Source organism: Semicossyphus pulcher, unplaced genomic scaffold, assembly GCF_022749685.1.
Source record: "Semicossyphus pulcher isolate SPU_LCO1_2020_fin unplaced genomic scaffold, fSemPul1.0.p SCAF_4, whole genome shotgun sequence".
In the NCBI taxonomy this organism is placed as follows: Eukaryota; Metazoa; Chordata; class Actinopteri; order Labriformes; family Labridae; genus Semicossyphus; species Semicossyphus pulcher.
The window spans coordinates 17,992,839-18,008,646 of record NW_027211715.1 but is presented as its reverse complement, the minus strand read 5'-3'; the positions used below and the strand labels follow the sequence as shown (position 1 = coordinate 18,008,646).

Genomic DNA, 15,808 nt, shown 5'->3' with positions numbered 1-15,808 from the left:
GCCACTCATTTATTATTGTTCTTTTCTTTTTTTCTCAGCTTGTTTGTACTGCAAATTGCTTTGGTGTGCCAGGCCCAGCACAAATAAAATATAATTTCTTTGAGAGATTGATGACTTAAAGTATTTACTGTTGCTTTGAAAATGTATGAAATCTTATTTAAATATAATAGTGTTTGTGCTATAAGACACCCAAACAAGTACATACAGATGCAGAGCGTGTTAATATTTCAGTTTTAAGGTGAAAGTGCCCACGAAAAGTCTTCTGCCCCCGCAGTCTTGGTGGTTCAGTGTTTTGTAGCTGCTTTCCTGCTTTGCCTGACATTGGCTTTGACTTTGTGTTTGTAGCATTCTTTAAGTTTCCACCTCCGTGACCAGCAGCCCTGCATATGCCCAAGGATCCATCTCTCTTCAATGCTTTCTAAAAAGACAGGATTTGACCTGTGTGTGGACGGATCTTTGCTCCACAATTGACAGTTTTCTCAGCATCAGTGTCCAGCCCCGCGGGGCCTGAAGGGCAGGATTCTGCTAAACAAATGCACCAGAATCCACGGCCGCCAGCGCTCAGACGCCGACGAGGCTTTGATCACCATCGGCTGGCGCACATCAGGCTGGCGTTAGGGCTTTAAACCAACAACTCACTGGACGGTGTAACGTGGCGCTCGCTGGGACAGACGCTGCTGGCTGCTAACTGTTTAAAAGCACGGAATGTTATTAAGTGATGCAGATACAGCGTCCGCGCATGAATGGGAAAAGAGAAATACTGTTCATTTCAGAGCGTGGGGCTGTTGTTGCTGGGCATTAGCTGTGGCATCTGAAGAATGCAGATAACACTGGCTGTCTTTTTTTTAATTTTTTCTCCTCCTCTCTCCTTTTGATTTATCTTCTTCCTTCTCTGCCTCCATCCCACTTCTTCCTCATGCAGCTGAATGGACACTTTGATGTAGCCGTTGTTACTTTGTAGTTACTTTTAAATTAGATACAATTTTTTTTGTTTAAGTGTTTCTTAAAAATGACAGCAAGACAGAACGGAATAGCAATTTATAGATTTATTGTTGAAGTGTCTGCATTATTTTTTAATCTGTTTTTATTCCTTTTACTTTGTACTAATAGTTTTATCTCCTTATGTGCCCAGGTGAAGAGGAACATTTCAGACTTGACCAACATCCCAGTCCGGCATCAACAGTGGGAGGGATGGCCAGCCTCAGCATCTGATGACTCTGTAAGAAACACAGCCATTAAAAAACACAATACATTTTTTACACTTGTTACAGAGGCTTTTTATCTATCTCCACCTCTCTGTGTGCTGTGAAAGCTGCCTACACGTTACCCTTACTGATTTTTTAGGCAAGCACAAAATAAAGTTCAGAGACTAGCAATTAACATTATTAAATACTTGCTAATCGCTTTAGAAACTGTTCCACACTTCCATCCTAAAACCATCTGTCAGAAGCATGAGAGTAAGATGTTGAAGCTAATTAAGATGTCAAAGACGGTCCCCGTCCTGCGTCCTCTATCTGTGGACATTAAATCTCACATCATTGAGTCCCGCTGACCTCTCCTGTCCCAGGGTTGCTCTTCCCAGCCATTCACCCTGCACACAGTCAAGCTGATCAGAGGCCGCCCTCATACAGAACCTTGAAGAACCTCTGACCCCTTTTGTCTCACCCCTTCTTTGACAGCATATGTGTTCCCATGCTAATCGTATGGGATGGGTCTACACCGAGGAGCTGTTGTGCACACATTCTTGCGTTAACCCCGGGCTAACGTTTTCCTTTTAGATCTATGTGATTGATGTTTGGTTTGGAGTATTGCTGTTGACTTTGTTTCATTTTTTCCCAAGTATTATATATCAGAACAGTCTCTACTGTAGCAACAACACTATATTTATTATTTGTTGTGGAAGTGGAAGCGCACATTTGTGATTGGTAAGGATAACCTGTTTGGTGGATACAGTGTATTTTACATGTCACTCATTATTCACGTTTCAAAACCTGAGTGAATGAACATCAACTGCACCTGTTTTATGACTTGAAGCGAAGCTTTAGAGATTAACAGTGAAAGCAAATACATTACACCATTAACGTTCCTAAAAGGGCAAAGGACAAAAGGTTATGCATCCTTTCAGGACAGAAAACTGTTTGCTTTATTTTGTTCTATTACAGCTCAGAGCAGGCAATTGTAAAGCCGGTAACCGCCAAACAAACCGTACTGCTATGATACAGATTTGTCATTGTTTGCATTATCTTTGAAGACATCCAGTTATGTGATCAGTAAAGGGGCTGGGGTTGCAACAGAAATACAAGTGGTTGGTTCAGAGAGCACAGTGTGGGCTGGCTTCCCAATGACAAGTCATTTGGTGCTACAGTACATGAGCCCAGCACCGAGGTCCGAATCAGTTTGGAACAGAGGAAGAGAGCAAACCACAGGGTTCTTTTAAACTGTGTTCAGGATGTTGGTGTCCAGATGTAGAAGGTTAAATAAGGATCTTTAGTGATCAAATAAATTACTTTATTTTATTACTTTGGAATAAATTCCCCCAAAAACCATGAAAACGGACTTAATTTTGTCATATTTTTAGGATACTGATCAACAAAATATTTACAAGATAATGAAGCTTTATTCATTTTCAATAAGATATAAATAAAATATATAATACATTTTTAATAATAAATATTTTCCTTTGATAATCAGAAATAATTTGCAACTATTAGGAATATTCAAAAAAATCTACAATACATAATTGTATGATTTAAAATTATTCATGATTATTTTAGCAATAAAAACAACCATTTCAAAACATCTGAAAAATGCATTTTGAAAGTTGATGTTCGTAGTTACCACGTGTTTTTCGCCTCATCACTACAATCCAGCAAAGCACACTAGAACCTCAGCCACTGCAGCTAAGCTCGTCCCTAGGAATCTGTGATATGATGGCCGGGGATCATGAATAGATTGCAGCTCATTGTGGCATCATAGACCCGCTTGGCACCTGGCTAACGCACATCTGCAGCGTCTGTGTTTCCTGGATGAGGAGATATTAAAAAGCACAGAGACAGAAGTGTAATAATGGCCTCTGCTCTAGCCGCAGCCCTCTTATTGAAACGTCTGAAGGTATTAACAGAGAAAGCCCAGGCCTTGGCCGGCCTAGCAGGCGGGTAGGGAGCCAGTGTTAGTGTCTACCTCATTAGCCCAGTCTCATCTCCCGGGGTTTGGGCCAATAAACATGGCAGCCAGAGGCCCCAGATTACGTTTAGCTCTGCACACTAGCCCGCTCGCAGCCGAATCGATTACTACTTAACTCTGCTTTGGCTATAAGTGTGTGATATAACTGTGTTTGCCTGCTTACATTTACATTTGTGTGTGTTTTGTTTTCCATATTTGCATTTGTGTGTTTGCCAATGTGCTTTACTTATAGTGCACACCTGATCGGCATCAACTGTAGCACCAAAATTTAAAAACATTTAATTCAAAACAGCCAGTGAATGCTTGGTCAAATTATTTGTCATCTTCTTTTTTTGGGGTCATATATGTATATTTTGATCTTTTCTAAATATTGTGCTGCATTTTATTTAAAGGTATAATCGAATTTCATGTAAGTAAATGCCTGTTAAGTCACTTTCTATCGCCAAATAAGGTAACCAAAAAATGGTTATCAAAATTAAGTGAAAATCCAAAGAAAAAGAAACAAATCTGACGCTCAGATGAAGGCAAACAGTATAAAAAGGAAAGCGACCGTCAGCGAGGAAAATCCACAGATACAACCATGACATCGGGAGCCAACCGCGGACGTCTGGTTAGCTTGCAAATTCCTTTGATCGCAATTAGGTGCTGCCAAATAGAACGAGACCTTCTTGAAGAAGAACTTGGGGATTATATCTTGAAATAGAAACAGATTTCTGTCTTAAAGTTTTTATCGAAATAGGAGCTGCTGTATTTTTTTCCTGTTCTGTAGATTACTGTTTTCGTCTTTGCCTTTATTGATAGAACAGTGCATAGAATCTGAAATACGTGAAGTGAGTTGGGAATGACATGCAGCAAAGAGCAGAGGGTCGGTTTCAAACCCGGGGCCTTGCCTCGGAACTGTATTTTTTAGCGTTACCCCACACTAACTGTGACAGTACCAGTGTAGTTAAGTGTAACACGCATTCTGTAGCAGATGTTGTGGTACTTCCTTGTTCAGTTTTAAGACAATTTGGTGCAATACAATTTCTGCATTAGACGGTTTACAGTGTAAGAACAAGAAGCAGTTATTTATCCCATTATAGTTTGTCTTATCGACCGACTAGTTCACAGTATCTGTTTTAACTGTCACTTGTGTCCTGAGAAAGACATATGAGTGGTGGCATTGTTTGTTTGTGTGTTGTTGTGTTAGTGTCTGTAATGAGTTTGCCAGAGAGAAAATCTCACCTTTCAGGGAAACTAGTCGTTATGTGTCACGTCACCCCCCCGGATACTGTCCACTCAATGTGTCTCATTGTTTATTGTGCTCAAGGCCTTATGGAGAGTTGAAATTGGATCTAAAGGGATAATGCTCATGTAGCACTGAACAACAGGTCAGTTTGTTAAGTGTACTGTGTTATTGTATGAAGTGTTAGACCAAGGGAGGTCAAGGAAGTGAAGCTGAAGCATTGGCAATGTATGTTGATGCTCATTTCTCGGAGGCAGGTTGTGTTGACCAGGGTATTTCCAAGAGTCTCAGTTTTCATTTATTATTTTTTGTTGCAAAGACTCCAGTGTCTCTCAAAGTGTTATTAAAAACTCTATCGACAATCTTCATAACACTGGAAAAGTCAAGAAAATAGTGCACTTAAAACAAATACTCCAGCGTCCCTTGGTAAAACCATAAACTAGCTCTGCCTTCAACTTCTTCCTGATCTCTGTGGCTTTGGCCGAGCTGTTCAGAACAGTGCTGAGGATGATGACAGAGGTCTTGGCAACAGTTGATATTAGAGGCTAATGGGACGTTAACTTCCTGTGCTGTTTGAAATACGCTGATTGATCCTCCTCCCCTGCTTCCTCCTTCTCCTTCTCTTCTTCCCTTAAACAACGCAGCAGCGAGACTTTCCAGACAGGCCTCATCTCATTGGAGCTGTTTTGATTGGCAGTCTTTCCTCCACACCTGTTGGAGTGATTGACAGCCAGTTGGACGTCCTTATTACATCCCCTCATCTCTTCAACCCCCACCAGCGCCCATCCTTCCTTCTAGCCAGTAATTGCTGACATTTATGCAGTGTTTCATGGTGTTTGCTAATGTATTAATGCTGCCGAGCCTCTGAGGTGCCTTGCCTTGTAGGCCAGCACCTCCCTCCATTTCCCAGCTGGCATTAATGCAATCCTCCTGTACCTGATAGGGGCCTATGAAACCGAGGGTTTATTTAGGGGGGCCAGGTGGTTTCTATGGCAACAGGGCTCAGCAGTAAGCTCAGGCAGAGCCCCCCTCCCTTGTGCGAATGGCAGCATCCAGGTGACATTCAAGTTAGTCTCATTGTCTGTCTCATTTTCTATCTCTTCTAGCTGTTTTTATGCTTTCTGTGAAGCTCAAATTTCACTCTCTTTTTTTATGTGACTTTATCTGAAAAGAGAGGGCTGTTCCTCCTGTTTAACATCTTTCAGACCCCCTGTCAGTGTTGAGAGATAATTGTCTATAGCTCTGCATTTGTATGTGTCTTTACGTACAAACACTGTGCAGGACCCCAGATAATAAGGTGAGATGAATGTCCAGCATGGCGCAGAGGAGGCTGAAACAGGGAAACCAACAGGTGTAAAGGGTGGGGTCCGTCCTCTTTTGCCTTTCTTCCCTCTGTCAGGTATTATTTTTTCTCATGTTAGCGCATTTCTCACAAATACTGCATCCTCGATGCATCACCTCTTCCCTTAATGTCCACTCCTCCCCACTTGTCTCGCTGTTCTTCCCTCCCTCCATCAAAGAGAAAGTGGACTAAGGTGGAACTGTGGTTGTGGTTGCCTTCAGTGCAGCTGTCAGTAGTAATTATCTCACACTCACAGCCAGACACCTAATCCAAACACTGCCTACACTAGAAAAGAAAAAAATGAAACACAGAAAGAATGAAGGGAGAGAAAGAAGAGTAGAGAAGGGAAGAAAGGGTTGAAGAGGGGAGGGAGGGGGGTACGGGAGAGGGAAAATTCTTTCCCTGTATCGGCCCCTGAATGCTTAGAGCCTCAATGCAAGTGTTAATTAAAAGAATCCAAAAAAGAGGAGCCAGTTCCTTTGTGTGGAGATGTGGGAGAGGGTCATTTGGGGGGGTTAACCTCGTCCCCCTACCCCCCGTGCCCTGCGGCGCTTCAGCCTTGTTTCCACGTTTTACCACTGAGCCGCCAAGTTGCACTTGTGTACCTCAACATCAGAAGAAGCCATCGGGTCAAAGCGAGGAAGAGGATTGAGAGGCACTCAACTCATTTTTTTCCCTTTTCACCTCCCCTCCTTGCATCCATGTCAGAACAAACCCTCCAGGCTGTCTTTGACAGGGGAAGTGATCAACTTTATTTATACACTTATTAGGCCCTCAGACCAAAGCCTCTCATTGTGAGTACTGGGGGTAAAGGGTTTATGGGGATCCTCTCGGCAGCCGCTGTTAAGATTCTCACGTTTGATTGCCACTCGATTGGGGAACAGGCAGAATAGACTTGGGGCCATGCCTTCACATCCCTCAGGCGCAAACCCCGTATGTCTTTGTCTGTCTCAATACCTACAACTCTCTCTGAGCGCTAATTCAAATCTCAGGCCTGGCAGCCATCGTGTCCCAAATGGCCATAGGCGTATTCTTTTCTTTTCATTTAACAAAAAGAGCTGATAACTTACTTTACTTTTTTTTTTGTTCCATCACTTTGTTTAGTTCACTGGAAAAATATGAATAACACAATGATCTAATAAACAGAACCAGACTACTAAATTACTTAGAGTTAAGTTACACGAGCAACGACGAGGCAATTCACTTAAGTGTTCTTCGTAGGTGTTCCAGGGATACTCAGCTGTCCTTGCTGTGACTTTTACACACTTCTCATTGTCAAGAGTACTCTCCTAAATAATTGGCAATACACAAGAAACACAATCTGTTTCTTCTCTTATATCTGCGTGCACATCTGTTACTGTGTCTCGGCTGACTTAATGTTTGAGGCCCTGTGGGAAAAGGTGTTAATACAATGAAAAACAAAAGTCACATTTTTCAGATTTATCTATAATTTGTTTCATTGTTGACTTGTCCCTTTAGCGCTGATGTCATTCTTGGATTGTGTTGTTTCAACATTGCATGGCAGTCTAGCCACCGCTTTTTTTATGAGTAGTTTTCTTTGCTTAAGACAACATGGAGGAGGAATACTCATCAGGATATTATTCATTCTTGAACTCTCAGGGGAGATACTGCCTTTCTCATATCTTCTACTTGGTTACTGAGATGGTGGGAACTTAAGACACAGTGGTTTATGTCATAATCAGTACCTTGAAAGAGTGGTTGTTGCTCTTATGGGTATCCTACAGAACAATTTATAATTTAAGATCTAAAGTATATGCATGAATAACCACATTAAAGGGGCAAAAATGGTGGCACCAAGGGGTTGGCCTTATGAATAAAAACCTCCATTACATTAAAGATATAAACTGGGGATGCACGATATTGGATTTTTTGCCGATATCCGATATGCAGATATTTCCCAACCCATTTTGCCGATTGCCTATTTCGATACCGATATATTAGGCACATGTTTTTTTCCACCTAATTGCAGAGAACACCAAGTCTCCCCTGTAGAGGAACTGATATCATGCCTACTCTTATTGTACAGTAAAATGTAAAATGTACACATTTACTGGGCAATATAAGAAAACTACTTAAACTTAGTTTATTTACAAAAAGGCATATTTATTTGTATTTTCTTTCTATTTTTTTAGGGAATCATCGATTCTAAATGCATTTAGGCATAATTAAAGCGTTATTTTATCGGCGGAAAATATCGGCAGAAAATATTGGCAGGAAAGTGACATAAGCCAATATTTCATTTGCAAGCAATAATCTGCAGATGCCGATAATATCGTGCATCCTTAATATAAACCTATTAAGAAACTGTTTATGGATACACCATACTACTTAAGTAAATCTGTGATCACAGTTTTGCCAAAAAAAAATTCAATATTACGGCATTATTAGCAGTCCTGCTAATAGAATTTTAAAATGCATAAAGACCCCCTCCAGTGAAAATCAAGTGTTTAACCTTGTAAACATCTCAATGTGCTGTTTTTCATGTGCTACAAGACATATCAGGGACAACATAAGCAGTTTAAACTGCTGTGTACCAAGGTCAGGCTGAACAACACATTTTCAGATTGGCAGGTTTGAGACGTCACAAACCTAAGGAGCCAATCCCGTTAATGTGCGGGGTGACACTATGCATATCATTATGTGCAACCTATGGCAACCACTTCAGCGATGCATGCGTCAGCTGTAACCGTCATTGTAATTTTTGCAAACTCACTGCTGAATGCTAATGTTAACCTTACTACTACTGAAATTTCAAGCTAGCTAAGTTTCAACAAGTTGCCACTAAACCATGGCAGAGACGTGTTTTGTTTTCGGCTGTAATTTTCATGAAAGAAGAAACGTAGTACATAGTGGGCAGGGACTATGCAGATTCAGGACTTTTTAATGAGGGAGAAAGAGGAGATGCCCTTTTTTTCAAGGTAATTAAACATATTTAGCAGAACAAAACATACCAGACACAATTTATTAATTCAAACAGAGCATTTTATATGTCTTAAAACATGACTGGATCTGGATGTTAATATGGTCTCATACCACCAAAGTTATAAAGTGGATCAAAGTGCAGCTAGTCATTCATGTTGTTCAGCCACAACTGTCCAAATGTTTTCGTTCAAATGTCTTTGTCTATTTACTTCAGCTTACTTACTTTCTAACAGATAAGATGCGGTAAAAAGATGGAACACAATAGACACCAGATATTTAGGTTCTTATCAGTGCCAGGTACGCAGCATTACTCGCTAGTAAGTCCATGTTGCTGACAAGGTCTAGTGGCTACACTGTTCTCTCCCGCTATAGAAGCTGAGGCCAGCACGAGGAACCACTCTATTTAAAAGACACACACACAGAGAAACTCCCTGCAGTCCGTGTAGCTCTTTTCAGACTCAATTGGCGTTGCATGTAATCGTCTCCTGATTCAACCGTGTCCAGCTGCTCTTTGTGTGTCTTAGCACCTGACAATGGAGCAGATCACAGGATCTCTGCGGGGGACGAGCAGCTTCTCTGCCCCTTATCACACCGAGCCTGCCTGCCCTGCCGCAGCCCCGTTGTTTAGACGTTCACTCTCCCAGAAAAGTACTACATCTGGGTTTTACACTTTGTTTTTCACAATGTTAGTGTTTGGTTGCACACAGCTTTATAAAAGCGATATTCTGACAGTACATCCTGCCAGAGTCATACCTGTATTCTTGATGTCTCTTGGGGTCTTAGCCACGAGACACCAGCTGTAATGAGTCCCTGCTGAACGTTGACATTTTCAGTCCTGGCTTTGGATTTGGTAGCTCATTAGTCAGGTGTTCGCTTACTACAAAACCACCATCACACTAACAGCCACTGCAGGTGTACAGAAACCTCATCAGTTTTTCGCCTAATTTGGAAGATGAGGAAGCTTGTGTTTGACATCCATAAAGAACCCCATGATACAGGCTATGATACAGCCTGGAGAAAGCTAGTCCAAAATAAGATAAACAAAGTTCAGTGGTGATGGGATAGGACTCAATTTAACTTCTAATCCAATCACACATGATCTAAGATTTCACACCTCTGGTCAGCTTTGCTTTAAACACAAGACTTATTTGTTCTTTTGTTGTGTTTTATCTTTGTAGATGACGCTAGCTGTCTCTGGAATCAGCTATCCTTGCCATCACCTCAGTGTTTGTCGACGGTCCTCACCAGCCAACTCCCAGGAGCCTACAGAAGAGGTATACACACACATATAAACGCTTTATAGACATGCTAACTCATAAAACATGGTAACGAAATGCTTCTGTTAATTTGTTTTGTTGAAATTAGTCTTTAAATGAATAAATCATTTCTTTCTACAGTGTGCAGATGTCCATATGGTCAGCGACAGCGAGGGAGATGATTTCGAGGACGCGTCAGAGTTTGGTGTGGACGACTCAGAGATGTTTGGAATGGGCTCCTCTACCTGTCGGAAATCACCCATGAGTACGTCTAGCATAGCACCGTTATAAAGTTTGATCACAGCTCTTTGTTGGAGCTCCACGTCTTGTATTTAGCGCTTATAACAAGCATCCAAAGCTCGACTAAAAAAATGATTGTTGTCCCCCTGCAGTGCCAGAGAATAGTGAGAACGAAGCTGATGCCTTACTGCACTTTACTGCCGAATTTTCTTCAAGGTGAGCTCAGCATCACATGCTTCGTATTATGACTCAAAGTACTTTGATATTAAACATGGCTTGCATGCAACAGTGTATTTAAATACTGTCTGTCTCTTCTATGTGTCTATAGGTATGGAGAAGCCCATCCAATGTTCTTCATTGGGTCTTTGGAGGCAGCGTCTCAAGAAGCCTTCTATGGCAAAGCCAGAGATGTAAGTAATCTGATTGACGGTCTGGAGCCTCATAGGAATGTTTGTAATTCATTGAGATACTGTAATAGGTAACTAAATCCTGTTTTTCTTTGTCTTGTTATATTTCAAACATTTTTAATTTTGACTGTGTTGGACACGAGGTACTAATGTTACCAGTGTTGACTTGTCCTGTAGCACTGATATCAACCCCCGCTTGGTGTAGTTCAGCCGCTACATTTCTCCTTAAGCAGCTTTCATTGCTTAAGACAACACAGATGAGGGACATGGACTGAGCAGGATATTATTCATTCTCTATCTATCAAGGGAGAATACTGCCTTTCTCATATACTCTCCAAAGTTACTGAGCTGGTGGGAAAACGCGACACAATGGTCACTTTTATAACCATTTTCAGTAGAGGCCTCGACTGCTCTTTTTCAGTCTGAAATATATTGTAGAAAGGATCTGCCCAGTCCTGAGAACCAGCGAGGTGGAGTTCATTATGTCAGTTCTGCAAAAGCTCTGTGTAAACACACACACACAGTTTAAAGATGGACTATAATAGAGAGCAGGGTACCGTGTCAAAGATTTTAGTTTATGTCCGTACTAAGCGGTCCAGCTGCATGATTCGTTCTTGATATCGAAGATGAGCCAACGAATTACGGCTGAAATATTAGCATCAGCTGATGGAAAATAGGACTGTGTTTAAAAGAGCGCCAGGTCCTCAATTGGTGTATTGTGTTGCTACAGGTACCAATGAGAAAATGATCTATGCTTTAAGAAGTTAAAGCTGTTAAATCGGCGGCCCATGTACAGAGGCTATAGGCTATAGTCCTGCGGCTACCCCGGTTTCGACTCCTACCCTTGGCCCTTTGCCGCATGTCATCCCCCATTCTCTCCAACACTATCCTCTCTGTTAATAAAGGCATAAAAAGGCCAAAAAACTAGTCACTAGTCAAACGAAACTCTTATGAGACAGACTTTTTCAGCCAGGAAGGTACTTGGATAAAGTTTTCTTCATCCACTCATTGGCCTTTGAGCAATTCAGTTAGCATGCTCCTATACTGTTAATGCAATGATGTATTCTTGTGCGATATGTGGTGCACATATTTGATTGACCACTAGCTGTTACCTTCCATGTCTGCACCCCTGCAGTCCCAGGAGACATCTGACACAAATACTGAGATGCAGAGGGACTTAAAGTGCTAACCTCGAAGATTTCAGTTTCGTTCTCTTTGGCGGCACCTATGGCGAATAAACGGTCATTTCGGGAGCAAAATTGTTTCTTTTTCTTTTGGATTTTCACTTCTTTTTGAAGTTGTATCTGTAGTCATCGACCTTTTCTTTGTTTATTCAGCCATAGTAGATTACTGTTTACTCGCAACACTTGCAGAGACCGGAAAAGCAGCCGCCTAGCTCCGCCTGCCCTCTTCGAGATTATTACTTTTAAACATGAAAAGGGACGACGAACAAAATAACACCAACAACAAAATAAGTTGTCTCTGAAGTCATTTATTAATGATTACTGCCACTGCCACCAATGCAGAACATATTAGGTTAAATACCATTTAGCATGTATTATAACAGAGGTCTCCCAATGAGCAATTTGATTTGATTTATACAACCTATCAGCCAACTTAATTGTGTTAAGAGAAGCAATCTAGAAAATTGTCACAGCATATGCAAAACATGGACAGAAACACTGAAGCCACAAACGGAGTAAATACGATTGCTATTTGTTCTAAAACCTTAGCAGACTTTCGTTTTGTGTTGTGTAAGCATGATGATTTTTTGAATCCAAAGTTGAAGTCCTTTTTCAAACAGTGTTTACTAATGTTTGTCTACCCACTGTGTCATGCTGTATGGACAAGGCTTTATGGCCACATTGATATAATTTCATCAAAACCCTCATCAAATTTTCGCCCTCGCAGCTGAGGCCTTTATTTTTAGCTGTCCACTTTCCCCCCTTGTTTTTTGGCTTTTGTCCTTTTAAGGATGCTTGTATCAACTGACAGCTTGTGTGGATTACAGCCTTATTAGACTGTGAGGACACAGCAAGATGTTAGGGGGGTTCAGATCACCAGGCACACAAACAGGGAGAGAGAGGAGGGGGGGAACAGAGGATGGTTGGGGCAAAATACAGAGAATGTGGTCTGAAATGAGAGGAGGGGGCAAAAAGTGAAACTCTGTTGTGAGAGAGTGAGTGAGAAGAAAGAGAGGAATAAAAGCGTGAGAGGTTGCAGGTTAAGTGTAAGGGATGGAAAGAGTGAGAAATACACAGAGATGGAAAAAACCTAAAGAGAAGCTTGGCGTCTCGCCTGCTTCCCAGCTGATCTCCTCTCCTAAGCCAGCACAATATGGCCGACGTCTCCCTGGTGTTCGCACACTCTGTACTGTACTACTGTGCTCTACGCAGAGCAGGGGCAAAATAGTTTTCATTTTCACTGTATTATGTTTTATTCTGGGTGAGCTCGATTTAGTCTGCCAACTGTGCCGCGGTTAGAATGGCTTTAGGGAAGCTGGATATGTGCAAAGAATTTAGCATGAAAACAGAAGCTTTTTGGTCTGTTGTGTGTTTGTCCTGTTTTGTCACGAGCGTCGTAGACGACAGGCCAAAACATGCTGCTTTTGACGCTTTCATTACACAGTAGCATATGTCCCCGTCCCCTCTTCCATCCACCCATCCGTCCTATGCTTTGCTCTTTGCGCTTTGCTCTTTGCTTCCACTTGAAAAGGAATCTAGTTTTTGTGTCCTCATGGTAAAAAAAAAGGCCTACTTCATTAAGAGGATATTGGAAAAGGGCTGATTTGACTGAAGGGGGACTCCTCAGCGGGTTTATAAACAGAGGAATCAGTCTCACTCTCTGAAAGCCTGGGAGAGGCTAATCACTAAGCAAAACACTACATTTGATGAAGTGTTTCTGAAGGTGTGTGTTGAGGGACTGTTGAGATAGACTCAATCCATCCTTAATGAAAATGCTTTGGGCTGCAGAGCTGAGCTGAGCTGAGCTGAACCCTCCTGGGGATCAGTGGTTAGTCAGAACGCGCGGAGAGATAGGCCACCCATCACTAACCACGATCCTTACTAAATCCCCATCAACGCAGTGGTTAATCACTCTAACCCCGCTCTCCTCCGCTCTCCACTCCTGTCTGCCACACACAAAGACACATCAAAATTCATAGCCTTGCTGGAGAGGGGAGATCAGGGATTTATCACTGCCAAGTATCCGCTTTAAAACCCAGCTATAGCCTCGCAGAGTCGAGGGGAAAAAAGCACCGAATCTGAACGGCATATGGCATGTAGGTGTACGCGTATCTATCAAATCTAGGGATGCGTATCACAAGCAAAACTCAGTCGTGGTTTATTTACTGCACCTGAAATGTTTACTCACATGAACAAGTAGACGAATTTAGAGTTAAATCAATGTAGAGTAGAATGATGGCGTCTTACATGTGAACATTTTTAACCTAGTAGATTTTCAGTAGATGATCCGGACTTTGCATATCCAAAAGGTTTAGGCAGATTAATTTAACTACACTTTGTAAAGAGTTCAAAATGTAATGCTGCTTCTGTTATAAAGAGGCAATATGTTGTACAGCCGGGCATGTAGAGCCTCCTCTGTGGTTGGTCATTGATCTGAATGTGTGTTCCCACTGTGTGATCATGGTCATTAGATGAGTCATTTGAGCTCTTCATTTTGAAGTGTTTGCTTTTCCAGACTGAGCCCGCCATCTGTGGAACATTCACTATGTGGAGGTCTCTGTCCTCCGTGCTCTCTCGGTGAATGTCCGTGTCTCATTCACCAGTCGCCACTGTTTTTGTTGAATCGTACATGCGATGGAAAGCCCAATAACATCCACATTATTACCTTTCTGTGAGAAAGAAGACATCAGTTGAGCCCTAGGGTTCCTTTTCAAAGATGAATCCATACTCTATGACAGTGTTACATATATATTCTACCACATTATATTTGTTTGTACCAACACTTTAATATTCTGCTGGAGAACAGTGACAGGAAATATCAAAGAAACATGATGAGGTTCATAAATCTGAAAGGTGTGAGAGTCACACATTGTAGGTAAGGGCTGGTGGGGAGGGACCAGCTTGGTTAAAGTCTGCGGTTTGGAAACATTATAAAAGATGTTTTCCCTCTATAGCCGTGAGGAATACTTCATAAGGATTGGTCTGATGGTAGTTTCAGTGTGTGAACTCAGACACTACAGTTAGAAGTGTTTAATGGGTCTCCATCTATCTCCTCCTCCTGCTTTATTTTTCAGTATTTGTGTCGCCCAGGGCCAAAAACCAATATCACAATATAGGATTTTTCATATCTCGATAACGATATATATCACGATACAGCAGGTTTTCTGGTAGTTAATCAAATAATTAGTATATATGAAATAAGCACATAAAGCCTATTTTTGGATAATCATGTGTGAATTAAATAATTGAAAAATCAAATCGAGTTTCCGTTTTCGCTTGCTTTACAGCACACTGATGTCCGTGTTATTAAACAGTGCCTCCCTCTATGGTTCGCTCCAGGTTCACTCCCACGTACAAGGATTTGAACGTAATGCGTTGTCAAAATTACATAAAAATAGCCGTAAAGCAGTTCACCCGCTGCTTTTGTGACTCACGATAGAGACGACAAAGAAAAGCACATACGATAGACATTTTCATATTGTTTTAATGATGTCATATTGCCGAGCCCTAGTGTCGCCTATCATTGATTTTCCCTTAAAACACTATCTCTGAATGTTTTAACATTGTGCATGATTTGTCTTTAAATGTTGTTTTTTAATTCAGTTTTATCAAAGCAGGAAATTGTTGTAGTGTAATTTCAAAAATGCCTCATTTGTCTCCTGAGAAGGTAAATGGCTAATATTATTGTTTAAATTCAATCAGTGTTTAAGTAAGCTTCAGCCACAGCTTGAATATTTATTTCAGCCATTTTTCTATTTTTCTCGGCCCTGAGATTAAAAAGTTGTGTTGCCTGGAACAGAGGTCACATAAAACAAAGGCACAATTTGAAGTTAAGGAAAATTAATTACATGTTGGGACTGAACTGATTGTCATTTTTATTAAATGTTGCGATCAATTAAACTCTCGATTTATCAATCTTTATGGTAAGTGAAAAACTGATTAAACAGCCAGAGCCGACTCAACCTGAACACTGTTCCACTGCGTAGTCTCTCTCTCACACACCCGCACACAAAGCCCGCTCTGATTTA

General features: G+C 41.4%; 1 protein-coding gene across 1 annotated transcript in view; it reads left to right on the top strand.

Annotated features, from left to right (window-relative positions):
- The window catches only part of faf1 (Fas (TNFRSF6) associated factor 1), a 61,733-nt gene that overhangs the window by 20,371 nt on the left and 25,554 nt on the right, over positions 1-15,808 (top strand). Inside the window, exons 8-12 of the mRNA XM_069679899.1 lie at positions 1,133-1,219; positions 9,872-9,967; positions 10,091-10,214; positions 10,342-10,405; positions 10,518-10,599. Coding sequence (XP_069536000.1) covers positions 1,133-1,219; positions 9,872-9,967; positions 10,091-10,214; positions 10,342-10,405; positions 10,518-10,599 — 453 coding nt within the window. The remainder of the gene's footprint in view (positions 1-1,132; positions 1,220-9,871; positions 9,968-10,090; positions 10,215-10,341; positions 10,406-10,517; positions 10,600-15,808) is intronic.